At 46.9% G+C, this 21,050-nt stretch overlaps 1 protein-coding gene across 3 annotated transcripts in view; it reads left to right on the top strand.

The window, feature by feature from the left end:
• SETBP1 (SET binding protein 1) overlaps nucleotides 1-21,050 on the top strand; it is a 363,123-nt gene that overhangs the window by 16,644 nt on the left and 325,429 nt on the right. For 2 of the 3 annotated variants that reach the window (XM_047696858.1, XM_047696859.1), the window contains one exon: nucleotides 5,071-5,727. In XM_047696858.1, the coding sequence (XP_047552814.1) occupies nucleotides 5,242-5,727 (486 nt within the window). In that variant the 5' untranslated portion in view covers nucleotides 5,071-5,241. Of the gene's footprint in view, nucleotides 1-949; nucleotides 1,131-5,070; nucleotides 5,728-21,050 lie in introns of those variants that run through there. The other variant, XM_047696860.1, reaches the window with a different exon arrangement.

Below are 21,050 nucleotides of genomic sequence, written 5' to 3'. Positions count from 1 at the left end.
GGAGGACTCTTCCCATATTTGTGACTGTTTGCCTCTAAGACTGTATGGGGTACAAGTGTTATTTTTATTTTTATAAGGAGCATGTGGTTCTATTAAAAAGAAAAAGATAAAAGCTATAACCTAATAAGGTAGATCTGGAAGACATTTGTTCCATCTTGTTGATGAGACATAGCAGCTAAGAGAGTGCTTATGAAGGCTCCTACTTGACAGGATTAGGTCCAGAATCCACATGTTTTGAGTTCTGTTAAATATGCCATGCGCTCTGCCGGTTCCACCATATTGTCTCTTTGGAAGGCAGCAGTCATGCTGACGGATGGCTGCGTGTGGGTAGTGCCCTGGGAGCAGAGCAGATGGGAGAGGTGGATGATGGTCAACCAGCATTTCTTGAGTGTCCAGTATGTGCTGGGCACTGTGCTAGACACGGGGACTGCCAGCATGAAGAAAGAATGTATTCCCTGGGACTCATTCAGGTTCTGAGACACGTCTAGCCAAGCAGGATTCCCCTGATCCCTCAGAGAAATAATTCTGAAGGTTCACACCGTCTAATTTATAGTGCCCCCATAGGTCCGTGGCTGTGTAGGGTAAAGTTAGAGGCTTGAGTCTGGAAGAGCCCTCACTCCATTCATTGCTGAGATAAGTATGGAGTAAGGGACTCCAAGTGGCCTGTGTAACAGTCACTGTGGGTGGCAGAGCCAGGCAGGAGCAGAGGGCAAGTACCCGGACTCCTCCCCACCACGTTCTTTTCTAACTCACCACCCTGGTTCTCGCCCTTCTGTTTCCATGGGACCTGCTGGGCAGTTATTTCCTTAGCAAGTCTGATTCCTCCTATCCCCTGCCACCAGGTCCTGCAGGCAGCCACGGAAGGGTTAACTTTAGTTGGACTGGGAGCCGGAGCCAAGTACAGAGTGTCCATTGTGCACCCGCCCCCTCCGCCCCCTTTGGAGGAGTCGCTGACTGCTGGAATGTGACAAGGCAAAAGGTTTTCACCTTGCATTGGCTTCCCTCCTCTGTGAGTGTGCAAGTGGGTGCTTGTGCTCACGCTCACATGTTGGCAGGGGTGCACCGCAGGAGAACTCTCAGTTGTCTCCCAGACTCACTGAAAAAAGCGAACTGTGAATTTGGGATCTCAGGTATGTGCTGGGAAGAAGGCAACGGAAGAACAACAGCTCTGTGTGCTGGTGAAGTAAACAGACAGGTTGGGTTTCTTTGCCCTTCACTTTTGAAAGCTTCTTTTTATTTTTTTAAGGTGAGGGGTGCGTGTGGACGTGGGGGGCTAGATTGTAATCCTCAGCGTGGACCGCGTGAATTTTGCAGAGGGTGCTTGAGCGGGCAGAGCTACAGTGGGAGTCCTTAGGACCACAAGACTTGGACTAGCTGTCAGGGAGCTAATTCATTTTCTTTCAGAGAGAACTTGAGGTCCTTCAGGGGCCCCGTCCTGCACTGGGTGCTGAAGCGAATGTAAGAATTATAAACCACATTTGGTCTCAGCCTAAGACAGAATTGCAATCGAGGAAGGGAAATACAAGTTGTGTTCTCAAAACAGCTAGAAGACAATGCAAGACTAGGATTTAGTGGCAAGCTATGCAGCCGGGTGCAGTATAAGACAGGCCAGGGCGTGGAGGCAGAGGTCCAGAGTTTATAAAATGTTGCCATGGAGAAGTGAAGACTTGGGCATTGACATTGAAATATGGGAAGGCTTCGGATCTGTTTGTTTGTTCATTCCTTCTTGTGACAGACATTGGGAGAGGACCAACTGTATGCCAGTCATTGTGTGGGTAGGTAGAAGGGGATATAGGAAAAGATCCTGTAAAAATACCAAGGGGGAAGACTTCTCTGTGTGTGTAATGCCACTGTGGGGACTAGTTTGATTTGAACAGGGAATGCAAGTTGGTGGCCAGTGAGCCCTAAGACTGGATTCTTAAGGTGAGACCAGTGTGCAGAGACTGGAAGTGATGTGCTCTTGAACCCTGGGATGATTGAAAGTACATTGCTGTTTGATCTCTGGTATTTACCATGTCATAGTCAGACTGCCCTGGTTCAGGTCCCTGTGCAGCAAGAATTGAATTTCTGATGTGCCTCCTCCTGGTCCCCCTGCCTCTACTATCAGGTTCCATTAATTCATCCCTTACACTACATGCTGGAATTATCTTCCTAAAGCGCAGCTTTGATAGTGCCCCTTTCCTACTGACATCCCTTAAATGGCTTCTCATTACCTGTAAGATAAAATCCAGCTCATTAACATCACAGGCAAGGGTGTCCCTGATCTGGCTGTACCCTTTATCTCCAGCTTTACCTTCCACGGGTCCCTATTTCGTACAGCACCTCTTGGCTGAAAATCAGCAAGATGCTCTTTCCTGAGTGTCACCCTGCAAGCTCCTGCCCTAGGCCTTGCCTTATGCTGTCCCTTGTGTCTTCCTTCTTCCCACTCTACCTGTTGCTGAAGCCCTTGAAGGTCAAAGCCAGATTCTGTGCTCTCCTTGAAGCCTTTCCCTGTGCTTTCCTGTCGATTTATCTCTACTTTGCCCAAGGAGGAAACATTTTTCTCTTTCCTTTGTTTCTCTCCTTTACTATCGTTCATGTACATATCTGCTCTGTTTCAGTCATTTTCCAGATCCCCCTTCAAGAATAGAAGCTCCCTGAGGAAAGAGACTGTATTTCCCTTGTTATCTTAGGATCTTGACTGGAGGAGAACTGAAAAACAGATTGTTGGATTTTCATGTTTGGCAAACCTCTTATGACTTGAGCTTTAACTTTTGGGGTGTGGTCTTCTACTTCAGTTAGTTAACGATTTCTACCTTCAAACCTAAGGAATTCTGAAGGGAATCTTTTTTTGAATGGAAGATACTGTCTTCATAATATGCCCATTGCACACTGCTCTCCATTCCCCCGTAGTTAGATTTCATCATCTCTTTTTCATCACAGAACCTGCAGTAGTCATTCAAAGTTCCAAATGGATTTCATTTAGGAACTTTTAGTGGAGAACTTGCCTCACTTTTTCCCTGACACAAGGATAGTTTCATCGTACATACCTGGGAATTAAAAGGTAATGTTGAAGATTCCTGCCAGGGGAAGTAAACCACCAGGTACTATCATAAAGCATGGTTTGCAGTTCGGACGGATTTGGGGTACAAGCTGAGAAAGATCTGCTGGACAATTGCTGCTTGACAAATAGGAACACATTCTAAGGCATCCGGATGCCTCCTCCAACAGCTAGTATGGTGTTTGATGCCAAAATGAATGTTGATTTGAATCCGCCTTTTGAAAAATTATATAAAGTTTTGGGGTGGTAGGCAGACCAGTCTAGATGAGACAAATAATCTTATAAGTAAAAGAATCTTCAGTGGTCATTGGGTCTCACTGCCCTCCCCTGCCCCTAAGTGGGGACTTGGTCCCTTTTATAGCCTGGGGCACAGGTGGCTGTTCAGTCTTTGTGTGGCAGATTCGGGGAAGACGCTCTTACTCTCACTCTGTCAGCCTCTTCTCTTCTCTTCTAGCAATGCTGCGTTCACTGGGTTTTCCCCTAAGAGGAAGCAGTTGTAAATGTGTCTTTCTGCAGGGCCGAGCAGTTTCCAGGAGCCGAATACGCGTGGGTTCCTCTGGGGAGCAGGTTCATGGTTGAAACCCTGGCCGCCTTGCTGGCTAGCTTCCTCACAGGATGTCGGCTGAAAATGTCCTGATTCCAGAGGGAGAAAATGCATGCCCAGTCTCCAGGCTTTGTTTTCAGCTGTTCTGAGTGTGCCTTTGCAATTGTTGATGGGCATTTTCTGGTCAGCACAGGTGTTGGTTAATACCTTATACGTTGCTGGGCTCTAAGGTAGAAACCGAAGGTGTGTGGTGGTAATGTCTTCTGCTGGGAAACCTCAGCGTTTTGAGCCACTTAAGAAGGCTTGAGTGTGATCTCACCTACAGCCTAGGGGTGGAAGGAGACGGAGTATTGAAGTTTTGTGTGGCCCCCGGGCTCTCAGTTTTCTCTTGAGGATGAGCATTGAGCTTCCTTTGGGGCTTTGAAGATGATGAGTCTGAAATTGGGACTAATGGGACATGTGGTGAGTAAGGGTGAGGGATAGTTTAGCTGGTCCTGTGATGGTCTGACCCAACTGATGTTTCTAGTTTCCTCTGGGAGGAAGGCAGAATCCAAGCTCCCCGGTTGGAGAGGTGGAGAGGTGGGGAGAACCATTCCTGACATTTCCAAAGGCCTGTGAAATGCTCCCTCCCTCTCTCTCTCTTTTCTCTTTTTTGTTGCCACGAAGACAGAATGCTACTTCGTTTAAGGACCAGAAAGGGAATTAAAACTGTCTTGAATGGCTATTTTTATCTAAATAATTGATCATGATTAAATATCTTTTGTGTAGACAGAAACATTTTTAGCGATCGTTTTGCATTAATCACAGCATTCGAACTGATTCTCCACTGAACTCTTTATGTTTTCCTCTTTCAAGCCTGCATCTAAGCTCTGCGTTTGTTTTAAGAAATAAAGATAATTTTGTGTAATTGAAATAATTTAGCATGAAAAATGATAAAGAAAGAATGGTCAGGATGTTAGCTAAGTGTGCTTCCTCCAAGATGATGGAGGGCTTCGCCCTGGCATCTCAGGGGACGGGGGAGGTGGGGGGGTTAGTGTTCAGTTTGCAAACTGTTCTTCATGTGTAAGAGGGAAGTGGTGCGAGAAGTCAGCCCAGCCCCGTCCCACAGACCTGCCTCAACACTTCAGACTTCCCTTTCGTCATGGTTGGTTTTGACGGTGACTCAGCTCGCTGTGGCTTCAGTATAAAAAACTTCTAGCCTGTTATGCACTGGAGGACTGGCTTCTCTTATCTTTATTCTTGGGCCCACAGCCATAAAAATTAACAATTCAATGAAGGGCTCTGTGTGTGTTTGTGTGTGTGTGTGTGTGTGTGCGTGTGCGTGTCCGCCTCCCTCACTGCCAATAGAATCCAATTTGGGGATATGCATTTTTTTTTTTTCCCTGATGGCCATAGATTAGAGGGAAGGGGCTGCTGGAACTTAGATTGAGTTCTTTTTGAGGTCATTTTCCTTCCTGCCATGACTAATTATCTCTCTGCTTCTCAGTTGCAGATCTGACCTCTTCTGAACACGTGGCCGTGTCTCCATCCCTGGGACTCTGAACCCAGCAGCTGGACCACTTTGTCCTTGGGATTTTGGGTGTCCTCACTTCTTATCTTTCTCCTTTCCTCTCTTCCCTCCCACCTCCTGAGAACTCCTGAAGACTGTAGGATTGTCATGGAGTCCAGGGAAATCTTAAGCAGCTCCCGGCAAAGGGGGGACGAGTCGGAATTCCTGCCTGTCTCCTCAGCCAAGCCCCCAACTGCCCCTGGCTGTGCAGGAGAACCTTTGCTCTCTGCTCCAGGAACTGGGAAGGGGATCCCAGTGGGCGGAGAACGTATGGAGCCAGAGGAAGAGGATGAACTGGGCTCAGGGCGGGATGTGGATTCCAACTCAAATGCAGACAGCGAGAAATGGGTTGCAGGAGATGGCCTGGAAGAACAGGAATTTTCTATCAAGGAGGCAAACTTCACAGAGGGCAGTCTGAAGCTGAAGATTCAGACCACCAAGCGGGCTAAGAAACCCCCAAAGAATCTGGAGAACTATATATGCCCACCTGAGATCAAGATCACCATTAAGCAATCTGGTGACCAGAAGGTGTCCCGTGCTGGGAAAAATAGCAAAGCCACAAAGGAGGAGGAAAGAAGCCACTCCAAAAAGAAGGTAGGGAGCGCTGTTTTATAGTTTTTTGTTTGTTTGTTTGTTTATTCATCTTTGCCATTCTCCCTCCAACTGTTAAAGGTCTGTGTGCTTCTTATTTATTTTGGAATTATCAATTTCTTTGATGGAATACTCAATGCCTTCCAGGAGAAATGCCTCTGATATCTTGGTGTAGTTTCTAATTTATTATTATCTTCTACCCATATGAAAATCAGTAGCTACTGGAATGATAATTCTGGAGCATTCCTATTTATTGTGTAGCTGCCAAGTGACTGGGTCAGACCTGGCTAAGCTGTGACAAAATATTTGCATCTCTTCATATAGTTAACAGTGGGATGTTAAAAGTTTTTGGTCAGTCACAATAGTCACGGACCTATATAACCTCCCTTTGGTTTCAATTACTGCTGTAAGTCTTTCTAAAACAGGCAAGTCTCTCGCTGGACTGAGGAAGCCATCTTCATAGTGATTTAGGCTGTTAGACAGCTCAGAGATTCATTGCTCTGAAAACCACTGGTGAGCCCTAGGAGCTCAAGCTGGAGAAAGAAAAAGGGGCAGGGGACTGACCCGAATCTTTGTTTAACACAGTGTAGATTTTTAAAGATTGGGTGTTGAATGACCTTGGTTGGCTGTCACTTTCCTCCTGAAAGTCAAACAGGTGGCAAACAGCTCTCTAGATGATTGCTGGTGACATTTGGTTGGGAATGAATGGGTCCAGGTTTCATTGTATTTATATCACAGAGTGTTACATTGACCTCCCTTCTTTAAAGTGGTATGGCACCCAGCAGTGATAGCAGGGGATGGCCCTAGTCTGGGAAGTGTTTGTCCCCAAAACTTGCTAGGGCTCATGAATGCCTCTGAAAGGAGCACTGTTGTTTTCAGAGGTTTAGGGTTCAGGGTGGTATGAGTTCATCAGCATCTTTGTAACTTTCCCCCACATCTTATTTATTTGGGCTCTAGACATGATGGATTAGCTAAAAACAGCACATATGAATGACCCTCTCTCCTTTCTGACTCAGATAATCTGTAACGTTTCTGTTACTAGTGGTTTTTGAGCTTCTCAATAGTTGCTCTCAATAGAACCGCTAGGAATCTTGTTCTTTCTTTGGTGTGGGGCTTTTGTCCTTCCTCATGCTAAGTGTTTTGACTGATGTGTTGCATTTAAAATCCAAAGACTTGGATGAGAAGAGGTTTCCTAGGGTGCCCAGTACCTTCCAGTTTGTTCAGACTATCACAGTTTTAAAACCCAAAGTCCTGCATACAGGAACCCCCTCAGTCTTGGGCAAGCCAGGACAATTGGTCATCTTATTTTAACATTTGAAACATGTAATAATTTTTAGAAGCTAGCTTGTTTTTACAGGGCAGGTAGGGTTTCCCTCGCCTTCCTCATGACAAGTTGCGGTGATTTCTGGAGTCTCTGTCATAAAACCAGAGATTATCTAGATGCTTGTGGAAACTTCAGAAATACTTGCAAGAGAATGCAACCATTCAAATTAGGCTACACTTAGAAAGTGAGGCTTTGCTTTGGAGTTTGGTCTCTTCAGCTTTGAAAATGAGTATCTTTGTCTCTGGCCACTGAGATGGCCAGTTCTTTGTGTATTGTTGGATTTTTGTGTGGGTGGGTAGTCTTGAAAACTGTGGTAACTGTTTTCCCTCCATCCCCCTCACTGCCAGGACTTGAGCAGCAGTCCACAGTTTGGGGTGTGCAAACTCAAATTCATTACCCTAGAAAGAGCTCCCTTGTCCTGATCAGGTATGACTTTACATACAGCCACAGGACTGTTCCTAAAAGTAACCTTCTGCCTCTTGGAATGCCCCAGAATAAAACTCTGGATTTTATGACATGGGGATGATTTCAAAGCTACAATGTGCAATTTGAATTTCTCAAGCTTGTCATCCTCACCCAAAAAGCTGGATGCCCTTTGTGTACTTTATTGGAAAGAGGTGAAATCACTTCTTTGAATGGGTGACTTACCAAGTAAGTGTTTCTAAGTCTTAGAAATTGGAAAGGACAGAAAGGAAGGGGAAGGACTGAAATTCAGCTCACGGTGCTGCGTTATGCTGACACTGTGATGGGAAGATCTACACAAATTTTAAATTCCTAAGAGCTTGCTTCACACTGTACTTCTCCATCATTCCTACCTTTATTTATGCCTGGAGCTGTTACTTTCCAGAAATGAATGCATGAAGTTATCAGTACTGAGCTTTAATCACTTGATAGATGGTAGAAACATTCTCTGATCCCTATTGGATCAGAGTGTTAACTTTATTACTCTGTGGAATTCCTATTGGTTTGAAAAGAGGGAGTTAGCAAAAGCCAAACTTGAGGTGGAGAAGTAGAAACCTCGCTTACTGTTTCAGTTCATTCTCCAATGAACTTGGAGAATTTACTTATATCTATGAATGTGAAATATGTGATCAGTAACTTGGGATGGGGGCAAGGATGAGGGTGGCATTTGGTAAGCAGTAGATGAGTGGTCTGACTCTACAATCTAGTCTTCTGGATTTTTTTTTTTTTTTTAAGTACTCTACCTGCAACGTGGGCCTTGAACTCATCACTCTGAGATTAAGCGTCTCATGCTCTACTGACTGAGCCAGCCAGGTGCCCCCTCCTTTTTTTAATGAGGCAAGCCACTCATTGAAGAAGTGTGGATGGAGTGGCCCCTGGGACTCAGGTCCTATGTTGGGAGCAAGGAGGGAGGCTCTGTTGAGCTGATCCTTGAGTTGGTAGAGATGCCCGCTTGGGAATCACCTGAAAATATGTGCTGACTTAGGCAGGGATCGGCAAACTAGTCTGTGGGCCAAATCTATCTCCTGGCCTGTTTTTATACAGCCCACAGGCAAAGAATGGTTGGAAAAAAATCAAACAAAGAATAATATTTTGTAACATGTGAAAATTATATGAAATTTAAATTTCAGTGTCCGTAAATACAGTGCTGTTGGACTAGAGCCACATCCATTTGTTTACATTTTGTCTGTGACTGCTTTTGCGCTCAGACAGCAGAGTGGAGTGGTTGTGACAGAGACTGGATGTCCCACAAAGCTTAAACTATGTTCTATCTGGCCCGTACCAAAAAGGAAAAAAAAAATGTTGACCCTTGATTTAGGGACAGGACATAGAGTTTCAGGATAACAAGGATTTTGTTTGGCTTTGTTTCTCATGATTCTTCCTCCAAACTTGGATGCTGGGGGGAAATTGGGTGTTACATCATTATGTGCTTTTTTTTTTTTTTTCCCAGACCAATTAATTTTGTTCAGCTCATTGTTTGACAGCCTTAGGCAAAGACAGCTCATACTGGATCCCAAATGATTTTCTTTTTCATTGGTTTTTATAAAAAGCACACTCTTTAGGATAATGATAGCTTTCCTTACATATCACAGCTAGTGTTTTACTAGGCTAAGTGTATTTCTGCGTGTTCTGCTACTTTGGGGTGAAGGTGTCTATGTGTGGCATCCTCTAGAGCTTTATTCCAAGTTTCAAACTTGACACCAATCCTCCAGATCGGAGAGAGCCATTATAGATGTCCAGGCAACATGGTCCCTTGAGTGGTAGGATGGTAGGAGGGGACCCATGAGGATACCCCTTCACTGGCTCAAGTATGGATGGACTCTTTCTAACCAGGGGCTACGTCCCCTCTCTTCCATGTGAAATTAGGATGGCCACTGAAATGCTATATGGAGGTGGGTTTATGGTGAATAAATTTACGTAAGGTATAAGAGCCACATTTGGTGAGAAGTGGAGGCCGAGAAGAGCATTCAGAACATATTCCAGAGCCTCAGAATCGTCCTTTGGATGGACCTGCATTGCAGATGGACTCAGTAAAGGCAACTCCCTCCTTACCACAATACCAGCATTGTTGCAATGTTAGACTTAGCCAGGCAAGTGCTGAAGTAACATAAGCTTCATGTAGTTCCCTTCTAGGTCACTCAGTCAAAACAATAGAAAACACAAGCCGGAATCTTTAGAAGCAAGTTCAAGTACAGCACGTGAGCATAGAATGTTTCAACAGTGACAGGTTTTGGAAAGGCTCTCAGCTAGACAGAGCTTAACAGCTCTCCTCTTTCCTGAGGACTTCCCATAGGAGTCAGGGACACCCGTAGCATGAAGAGAGGGGACTCCCTTCAGTGACCCAGGCTGGGAGATGCGGGTGGTAATCTGCACCAACTGGCTTGGTGGCTTTGCATCTGGAGTATAACCTTGTTGAAGCCCCAGTGTCTATATCTGTCAAATATAGATGCTAATTTTCACATGATATAACTCAGTGGAAGATTTTAGGAAGGATGTGTAATTGACAGAGCACACATTGTAATAAACAGTTCAGACCTGTGGAGCTGTGTGGCAGGCCCGCTGCTAGCTATTTTATGTGGATTCACCTTCACTGTTCGTCCTTCCAACAGTCTTGCCAGGCAGATATTACCCACTTACAGATGAGGAAGTTGAGGCTCATTTGCTTCAAAAAAGCAGGAACCCAAATGGGCAGGGTTGGTCTTTGAAGCCAGTTCTTTTGTACCCCAAAGCTGAGGCTGTATTCCAGTCCCAAAGTGACCACACTCTAAAAGACCACTGGAAGGTAGGGATCTAAGCACTGGGACATTTCTTGCACACCTTCCATATTAGTTAGGGTGACAGAATCATCATCCGGTATATTGTCCTTAATTCCAAGTGTTCCAGGATGTTGGAGAGAAAAATTCAAAGCCTCATGAGTTAAAGTCTTGTTTTTTGTTTTTCCTTTGTTCTTCTTTTGACCAAAATACAACTTCTGTTTCATTTCTTTGGATTTAGTTTTCCCTTTTCGCAGCTTCATCAGGAGGACCTATTTCCTCCAACAGCAAGGACTTTAACCTTATATCCACCAGTGACCTGCTGTGGTCCTAGAAACATGCTTGGGATTTGTTCTTGGCAGTCCCCCCTACACCATCTTCATATGCTTGTGGAAAGACACTAGCATTCTGCTTTGAGCACTTCTGACCCTCTCTTAGGAAGTTCAGTAAGTTGGGCATTCATTTACTCATTCTTTAAATAGTATTTTTTTTGGTACCAAACACAAAGTTTGGATGTAGATGGGAAACGAGGTTGGCATCAGATCATGGGGAGTGATGAACGTCAAATAAGTAACTGGGTTTGCGTTCAAGTTGGTAAGTGATGGGAATGCTCAGTGGACTTTGAACTGGGGCAAGGGAAGGGTTGGGGGCTCAGGGAACATAATGACAGTGATTCAGGGCAGAGAAACTTAAAGCGGAGCCTTTAGGTAACACTAATGTTGTGAGAGTTCTCCATTTTTTCCATAGGGTGCGGAAAGGCACATTTCTCTCTCAAGCCTCTGTGGTCATAGCATTTTGGTGTATCAGGTAGATGAAAGCGGGTGTGGGGAAAGGGAAGAAGGCAGCTCAGAATGCCTGATACCTGACCGCCATGCCCATCATCTCCTCCGCTCTGGCGGTGGCCCTGGGCATCCAGCAGAGAGCCTTCCGCCCTCTTTGTGACGCAGGTGTCCTTCCCTTGCCATTGTTTTGCCCAGCAGCCTCTCTGGTCCCTCCTATACATCACTTGACTATGGGCTTGCCCTCCCTTCTTCTGGGGGTGAGAAGGTAGTCTTTTCAAATTCTGGGGTTATGAGCTTCTTCCCCCCCCAGGACCCTGGACTCAACCTGATAGGAGAGCAGGGCTTGCCAGCTTTTCTTCACAAGAGGCTGAATTTCCCTTCTTGTTTAATTTTATGTTTTCTCTCTATAGATTTTTTTTTAAGGAGCACGCTCCTATTTGTTCATCAGTTTGCCTGAAAATTTTCTCTCCTGATAGGTTTCTCTCAGTTATTTTATAGCTAAAAGCTGCACGAAGGGTGGTGAATGACCCTCTCTGCCAAGTATTTGTCTCCAAGAGGCCACAGGTGGCATTTGACATCTGGAGCTGAACATGTAGGGGACGGAACATTGGACTTGGGAGCAGGAGCCCTGGACGCCAACTCTGTCTCTGTCACTAACAATTTCAGCAAGATTGATTCACCTTCCTGAGTCTCAGTTTCTCCATGTTAAAAAAAAAAAAAAAAAAAAGGAAGGAAGAAAGAAAAGAAAAGAATAAACCCAAACCAGCTTCTGACCTCTGCAGTCTTAATTTCTGTTTCAGAACTGGAACTTTAAGAGCCATTCTGCCAGATGGGGCAAGTCTTTCTCTTTAACAAAACTAGTTACTATAAACAAAAAATTTGACCTCACTTTGGACCCGCTGTTCCATCATCAGATTATTTCCTTTCTGTCCCAGTCACAAGGCCCACGATCATGGGAGCAAGTGTCGGAGTTTAGAAAGTGGTGAGATTTACCAAACTTGTGTTCCATGACTATATTCTAGGAAACTTTGGTTCTTCCTTCCCTTTTAGTATTTTTCCTTTTTTGCTTCTCTGTATTTGGGGTTGTCTGGGGGGTTTAAAGCACCATGCTGGCTCTTTCCCTCTTGGTTGTGACATTCCTTTGGTAGTCAGTCTCACTTTGGACATCCCAGGGAACGTTCTTCAGTGAACGCCATGCTATTGCAGAGAACCTGGCAGTCTTCAGCAGGGAAAGTGTGTTCTGTTCTGATGAAGAGCCATTCACTCCCTGAAGTAAGGAATAAGGGATCTGTTAGCAAGAGTTCCTGCCCCAAGAGTGGATTGGAGGTTAGATCCCCTGTATCGTGGACTGGGTTCCATCTGTCTTTGGAGGAGGAGAACCAGGCTCTGTCTGACTTGAGGTGAATTACTTAACCTCTTGAAACTAGATCCCAATTATGTGAAAATCAGGGATAATAGCAGCACCCCTCCTCGTTGGTGTCTTGTGGGGATGGAAGGGCCTGTGGGCGCTTAGCACAGCCTCTCACTCAGTATGCCTTACCTGGACTAACGTCCACCTCACTGGGGCCACAGGACCTTCCTCAGTGACCTACAGTGGTTCCGGGCTGCTGGCGGGGTGGGGGGGAGGGGTTGTCTCAGAAGCCCCGGTTTCCCTAGGCTGATTCTGCTTTCCTAGGGCCACAGGCTGTGTTGAATTGTGCTTGCTGGCCAGCAGTGCCACTGTCTCGTTTCTGATCCCTCCACAAGCCTCAAACTGACAGAGCAGATCACCAGTGGGTTGGTTGGTGTTTTTTTGTTTGTTTGTTTTGTTTTGTTTTGGTCATGGTGGGGATTGCCACGGGGATTTATTTAGAGATGGTTCAAAGGTCTTTCATCTCTGTGGTCATTTATCTGCTGAACCAGGATTGCTGCTGAGCTCAAAGCTTGACTCAAAATGAAAGTGTTAAAGCCGTGTCCTAAGAACAACCAAGTGGGGTTCAGTGGGCGCAGCCTTCTCCCCTGGCTGCTTTTCCGGCATTTGCAGAGTCTCCCCCTTCTCCGTCACTGCGATTTCACATCCTCAGAAAGTTCTCTCAGAGCTGTATTTCCGGTTGATCTTCAGTTGCATTGCCCTTTTTTTTTTTTTTTTTTTTTTTTTTTTAATTTGTAATAAAAGGCGAGAGAAGCAATCCCTTTTGGGTCTGCTCTACCCCGTCCTTTGATTCTTCTAATTCCTGCAACTTTAAGTTCAAACGTCCTGCCTTCAAAGCACTGCATGTGGGCCATCCCAGGATGTCCCCTGCCTGCCTGCCTTGTGTGTGGGACATGAGTGGCTTTGGTCAGGAAGTCATTGGGCCTAGGCAAGGGCATAGGCCGAGAGCCCAGGGATGTGGCAGGAAGGTTCTCAGAGCCTGGGCCCGAGGCCTTAGTTCAGGCTTCTGACTGCATTATGTATAGAAAACAAACAGCACGAGCCAGTGAAGTCTCATGTTGTCGGGGCTGGGGGTGGGGGCGTTTCTTTATGCACAATAAACTAAACATTCAGTGTGATCATTTGCATATGGCTACACTGCTTTGAGAAAGGGGCTTCAACGGGGATGGTCTTCGGGGTGACCTAACTTGGAAGGTGGCCATTGAGGCTCTGGGGGCCCCCCTTCTGCCCTGCACCCCCAGAGAGGAACCAGTGGCCAGAGGGCGAGGCTGCCAGCAGGGAGGGCAGAAGTGCAGTAGAGCCCGGTGCCCGGGAGGCGCACAGACACACAGCACACACACACCCGTGTGGACCCCCAGTCGTACCCAGCATGTGCCCGAGTCTGAATTAGAGGCCCCGGCGGGTGAAGCGGGAGCCCTGCGTGTGAGCGGAGGCCACCGTCTGAGCGTGTCAAAACACGGCAGCCAGAGCTCTGCGTCCTGGGCATGTTTGGGCCACAGACGTCCTCGGGCTTCTGCCAGCTTTCCATCGTATTCCAGTGAACGTGCCCTCCGAAGGCCAGAGGCCTTCCCGTATACCTGAAGTGTGCTTTTCTCTCTGAAGTCCCAGGTTTGTTTTTTTCTTCCTGCTTACCCCTCCCACCCGGGCCGACTTCCCTCACCTCCCCACCAGCCTATGACCTCACCAGAGGAAACAATGGGAGCCTTTATTTGCTCTGAAAAGTCCAGGCAGTTCCCATCTTGCTACCTGGCCTGGGAGGCCGTTTGATAACCATCATTAGTATCAAATGCAGGTTGCTTCAGTGTATTTTCTAGACCTTGTTTATTGTGTTTCTCCCCAGACCATCTCCTTTTCCTCCCACATGTTTCTAGCCAGCCTCACAGTGGGGAGTAAGAAGTAGGGAAGGGGGTGAGAATCCTGGGAGACAGACAGACAGACAGCACCTCTGTTCCTCAAGGGGCACCAACACACCTGGCCAATAGGAGGTCTTCATTTGCAAATACAGATGTGCCCAGGAGTGAGGATGGCTTTTTGCGCTGAGCCATTCGTCATTGGTGTAGTCCTGTGAGTAGGAGCTAAGCTCAGTTTTGCAGCATTTTCCCTGCCAGACTAGACCCCGAGAGAGCCTCCCAAAGGGAGTGGCTTCTCAGGGGGATCACGGATGTAGGTAAAGGGAATCTATTTTTAACATATAATGGGAATTTCCACGTTTCCATTCTTGTCCTTTTCAGCGAGTAAGGGGAAGAAAACCAAGGTATGTGGGTGTGTGGCCCTTCCTTGTACCTTAGGTTCTGAACTTCCCTGTCTTCCTGCCGGATGGCTGCCATTGGATGGATAGCACCATGCTGGCATTTGAACGCTGGTGAGCCATGAAGGAAACCAAGACTGGGAGATCCAGCAAGGGTCTGAGACATGAGGTTGAATCCATGGAGGAGGATATGGGTTGGAATTTGGTACCAGCTCAGGAAGCCAGGGAAGGCTGAGCACAGAAGTTGTAGGTCAGAAGAAAAGAAGGGCTCCATGTTTGGGTCACCCTTCCAGAATCACAGAATTCACTGAGAGTCAGAAGAGCCTCTGAATATTTCCATTCAACCTCCCTCCCAAACAAACAAAAGATACCTTCTGAAATCCCTCACGGACTGTTATTTGGAAGTTGCTCTGTGGCCCTCAGGGAAGAGACTTGGTATCTCTTGAGGCAGTCCTGGGTTTAGGAGAGCTTTTTCTTATGTTGCACTGAAGTCATCCTTTTAAAGCTCAACTACTTCCAGTTCCTCAAACTATTCCTTGGAGTCCATGGTTTCCTGGTGCCAAACCACCTTGATTCCTATACTGGGAATGCTGGTTTGTCATTGTTTCTCTTAAAAGGCATAGATGGGGAGGTGGGCTCTCACAGAACAGAATTTAGGATCAGGAGGTCGTCTGCCTTTGCAGAATACCAGGGGATTGTGACCTTCTCTGCTCTAAGCACACTACCTCTATTAGCAGGACCCTGGGCTGTCCCAGCTTTTTGGCAGCTTCCTCATTGTTGGTATACACTGAACTCAAGGTCAGGGAAACTTTCCAATTTAATTTTGCCTTATGCCACTCTTGCTGGTCTAAATCATCACATGCTACATTCAGTGAATTTTTTGGAACAAAATTCAGGTATTTGCATTATTCATCTTCTCATCTCTTTGTGCAGAGTTCTAGACAGAGATGTGAATCAAATGGTAGTCAAGTGGTCTTATGTGGGTCTGTGGACCCTATAGAAGGCACAGAAATAAGACAACTTTGAAATGTAGATGGCCATCTCACTCAGAATTCCCCTTCTATGGTTTTTCCAGTGGGATAACTCTAGACCACTCTCCACCATCCATGAATGGCCTTCTTGGATCTAACAGAAAGGGTTGTAAAAGTGTGCCATCAAAAGTAAAGCATTTTCTTCCTAGCTATTGTGTAAGCTCTCTGAGGACAGGCATTATATCTTTTAATATAATTTTCACTAATTTTATTTCCCCAGCCTGGATATTCAACACATTCATGTTAGCTCTGTGCCAGTGAAGATAATTCTATGAAGGACACTCTTCTCTATCAAAACACCTTCTCCCTAGCTAGCCTTATGTATTTTGCCCTGGTGCCTTAGAAACATCTGGAATCCTCCGTCATGCTGTCTTTTTTTTTTTTTTTTTTTTTGGTGCACTCATCCTGATATACTGTAGCAGATGAGGCATCTATATTCTACACGAATCTACAGAGTTGTATGGTGTGTTCAGCCTAAGTGCTGTGTGAGGTATAGCAAGACCTTATTAGAATCAATCTCAGGGCATTTAGGGAAAAACCCAGGGCAGTGTAATAAACTATCAAAATATCTGTTGTAGATAGTACAGAGTATGAAAAATCGGGAGCAACCATCACACCTGCCTAACACCTTTACAGAGCGTTTGCATCTGCTGAACTATTGCCTCTTTCTGGTTTGTTCTTAGGATGGTTCTGTTCTTGGGATCGCTCTTGTTCCTCCCTGTTCTATAGATTGAGAAAGGGTCTTGGAGGTTTTTTTTTTTTTTTAAAGATTTTATTTATTTATTTATTTATTTGACAGAGAGAGAGATCACAAGTAGACAGAGAGGCAGGCAGAGAGAGAGAGAGAAAGAGAGGGAAGCAGGCTCCCTGCTGAGCAGAGAGCCCAATGCGGGACTCGATCCCAGGACCCTGAGATCATGACCTGAGCCGAAGGCAGCGGCTTAACCCACTGAGCCACCCAGGCTCCCTCTTGGAGGGTTTTTAAATGGCTTGCCCAGAGCTTACAGGTGATTACCAGGGGGGAGCTGAGGTGAGGGGAGCCCCAAACCCTCATCGGACCCTCAGGTCTCCTGATCTGCAGCAGTAGGAAGTGGTCATTGATAGACGCACTCTAGCTGGTCTGCTGAGACATCGTCCAGGAGAAAATCACTGAGTCTTGTACCATCCACCTGCTTCTTCCCGCTGCCCGCCCCTGGCTGAGGCTGTGTGTGAACCTGGGCATTGTGGCATCTTCCCAGACAAGCACAGCCCCTTTCTCGACTGCCCACAGCCGTCTCCCCACTGGAAGACACAGCAGGGCACCCCGGCAGTGAGTGCGGTAGAGAGTGACGGCCAGCAGCACGGCCCAGGGCTGTGGGAAAATAGGCTCACTGCGACCCAGTCGAGAAGCCATGGACAGTGCGCTCGAAAGTGTCCCGGCTCAGACCGAAAATGCGGGATGCACACAGAGCCCCTCCGAAACTAGGCTCTGGGAGCGCTTTCTGACCTGAGAAACGAAAGGAGGGTGGCTACCCCATAGCAGGGATTCTGGCTCCGAAACCCTGTTTGGCCTTTAATGGATGAATCCCTGTTTTCTCATCTTTAAAAAAAGGGATTAGTACTGTCTCTCTTCCTTCCACATCGCTTTGAAGATCAGCCCAGCAAATGCTTCTGAAATGTTAAAAGTACAGTGGAAATTCGAGGTGCTCTTCTGTGGAATTGCCCTGTCGTCGATTCCAAACAAACTATAGTCTCTAATTAAACTTTTTCCATGGCTTCCTCCAGTATCCCCTCCGTGCCTGGCCTCTTTCTTCCCCTGCTTTGAATAAAGCCCCCGGACGTGGCCGTGATGAACAGCAGCTGCGGGCTGGACGCGGTCAGCGGCTGAGTCCAGATACCCGCCACATGGTGTAATTGCCCTTTGTGAAATTCTGGGGTGAGAGGTCAGCCCTCTTTGCCCATCTTTGTCACTTCTCAGTCATCTGTATCCTGGTGGTATCCTTCCCCGACCCCTCCTCCCCCCGGCTTCTCCTGGAGCCCAGGAAAAAACCATCTGCTGAGTTGGCTTTCAGAAGATTTTTTTTTTTAAATACCAATTTCCCTTTGTTCCGAGGCAACCTCCAATCAGAGCCGGGTCTGCTGGGTTTGGCGAAAGGCTGGTATTGTGTTTCGTGCTCCCGGAGGAAAGGTTGTCCACTTGCTTTTCTTTTTGATTCGATTCCCTGCCATTCTGTCGGGGAGTCAGGGGTTGCAGCTGCCGCTGTCAGCTGTAAATAGGGGACCCCCTTGTTTAAGAACCTACACGTTAATCCTTTGGCAGGGGGAGGGAAAAAGAAACAACAGAAAACAGTAACAAAACAGACAAAAAAATGGAAACCAGCGCTAACAGAGGTCTTTCTCCCTGTTCCCGCCTCATCCCGTAAGTCACACAAAACCCTACTAGATGCTTAACCTCGGGCCTTGCTGTCGTTGAGGTTTTCTTGAAGAGTTTTTGGTGTTTGGCCTCTTCTGTTTCCTGATTTCTTGCTGAAGAATATGCCCTGCCCATGAGTGGCAGAGGAGATTCGTTTTTTTATGGAAAACCTGCATCACAGGGAAAGGCCACTGGCGGCGCGGGCTACTTTCCTGGGCATGATGGTGGCTACTGTTTCGGTACTTGGAGTAGCTGGGAACTTTGCCGAGCATTTGATGCATATTATCTGCTAAGGTCTCCCCACAACCACAGTGGAGATGTTGTTATGCCCATTTTACAGATGTATAAACTGAAGCACAGAGCCCTCCAGTCACTTGCCTCAGGTCTGAGTCAGAAAGTGGTGATCCCAGTGTGCCCACCCTCTGAGCTGCAAGGCAGCTGGTCCATGGTGGCTCGCATGGTGCCTGGGCAGACCAAACTTGCCCCGGGCGCCAGAGGTTCTCGCCTCCAGAGCCTGCCTTCCAGAACACCTCTGGGGGAGGTGTTTTCTCCACGCTTCCATTTCTCTGTCTGGACCACTCGAACCGCAGTAGCTAGATGCCAGGGAAGCCAGACAGAGTTGGACAAGTCTCGTGGATGCTTCGTATGCTTTTCAGTCTCTGATGCTTGGGCTTGCTTTTATCCTCTTTTTCTATTGCATTCTACAAAATGGGTAAAACTCCTCTTGGCAGATTTAGGAGATGCTCTGACACATCCTCTCAAAGTTATCCTATAACTTTGGTACCTGTCCTCCCTGTACGCACTCCCATCTTTACTCATGGGCCTCTGCTAGGCGATGGTCCTTTACAAACACAAGGGGTGTGTTTTGCTTCTTTATGGTGGTAAGAAGAGGGGTCAGCAAGTGAACACATGATTCAGTGAAAATTCACAAAATTTGTAAGGCAGTTTTTTTTTTTTTAAGATTTTATTTATTTTTTTGACAGAGATCACAAGTAGGCAGAGAAGAGGCAGAGAGAGAGAGAGGGAAGCAGGCTTCCTGCTGAGCAGAGAGCCTGATGTGGGGCTCGATCCCAGGACCCTGGGATCATGACCTGAGCCGAAGGCAGAGGCTTAACCGACTGAGCCACCCAGGTGCCCCGTAAGGCAGTTTTGAAACATGCCATCTCTTGCCTCTTCTTGCTGTTGGACTGGGACTATGACCTAGAGTACTGGAGGGCCCTCCAGGTTCCCCTAGAAATGGAGTTTATAAAATAAAACTAATATGAGAGAGAGAGAGAGAAGGGGGAAGGTGAAAGCTTTCTCTTTTGCTTCCTTCTGAGAATATGGAATTTTCCTAGATAACTTAAAATATGTGCATGCATCTGTATCGATTTTAATATCTTAAAATATAATGTAGATGCCTGTTAATGTAGATTATAAGAAATGTAGCAAGCTAACTGAGCAGTATACTCATCTGGGCTCCGGAAACTAATAGACTCCTTGCTCAGCAGCTTACTCTATGAAATGAGGTAATTTTTATTAAATGTTCTCTCCTTTACTTTTCACTACAGTCCAGGAGTGAAACCAATCTCAGCTGGAGGAATTAGAGAGACAGAAGACTGGGTAAGGGAGGTAGTAAGCCCACAGACCCGGGAGACAGTGGGCCAGGGGACGAGAGGAATTGCCCCTCTGCTCAGCTCTGCCAGCTGACTCGGGCTGCATGGTGGGTTAACAGGGGTTCCGTTCTAGCATGGCATCAGCCAAGGCTGCAGATCCCAGGTTTGTGAGAGCAGGAGCAGCAGGGAGAAGGAGGAAAGGGAAATGTTGATCAGAACAGTGGGCTCTCAGAGTCACAGAGCAGTATCGTGGTGATATAACTGGGCAATATCTCTTAAATGTCCCGAGTGGGGTAATATTGTCTGCCTGACTTAGTAGCTCTAACTAGAAAACAAGACAGATAAGCTTCTCCATAGTATCTCCACTAGGAAGAAAGATGCTAAAATTCTCAAGAAATACCTTGTAGTCGACTGGTCTTGATTGAGTGATAGGGACAGTCTGTGACTAATTAAAAATGCAAACAAGAAGTGCTGTGTGAGATGAACTGTGAGCTGTCCATTCTGGTAGACACGTGTGGCTTTACGGTATTGATGTATTTAATTGGTGGGATATCCTTGAGATTGCCAGCATAGAAAGAGGGAGCGAGAATAGCAAGGTTGGCTGGAAACCTGAAAAATCACGTGTCACACGTTTTGGTAACGGCACCAGAATCCAGGAGAAGCAGTGGAGGGGCTGGAAGTGGAAAGGGTTGTTGTATTGGAGCGGATCTGGTGCAAGCGTGGAGGCCGCCGGAGCACTCGCCACTCCCGGGGGGGTGGAAGGGAAGGACAGCGTCTGCGCAGGGGGGCGAAGGGTAGGAAAGCACATGTGCTTAGGGGGCCGTGTCAGCGTGTTAAGGTCTGGGGAAAGGGGCTGCCTCTGAAAGGCTCTAGTGAACCAGGTGACTGTTGCAGGGGAGAGATGGAAAACTAGAGACAGTGGGTACTCCTGGAACAGCCTGGCTTGTGGTCCTGGACCTTCTCAAAATTGTTTGGTGCTTCACCCAAGGTGCTGGCAGGTTCCTGCTGCATGGAAGCCTGTGCTGATAGCCTTTGAGGGGCAATAGTACGTTTGGGTCTGGAGAAGGGCTGCTACGGGCCAGGCCAGCTGTGCCCCTTCTGCCTCCAGGAAGGAGCAGGTGCTGAACCTCTGGATGCCTGGCTTTCCTGCTGGCCTCATTCCCGAATGACAGCTGACCTTTGCTCCCAAAGTGAGGCCTGCAGCAGATTCCTCTCTGCCTGGGACTGACCGTGGAGGGCCTGTGGCTGCTTCTGCTCATCTCGTGTAATGCACCGAGATAATTGCCGGTCCTTGCAGCTTCTCTCTCTCAGAACAGCTCAGCTGTGGG

Source organism: Lutra lutra, chromosome 12 (assembly GCF_902655055.1).
Source record: "Lutra lutra chromosome 12, mLutLut1.2, whole genome shotgun sequence".
Classification (NCBI taxonomy): Eukaryota; Metazoa; Chordata; class Mammalia; order Carnivora; family Mustelidae; genus Lutra; species Lutra lutra.
The sequence above is the reverse complement of the archived record's forward strand: the minus strand, read 5'-3'. Positions and strand labels throughout refer to the sequence as shown.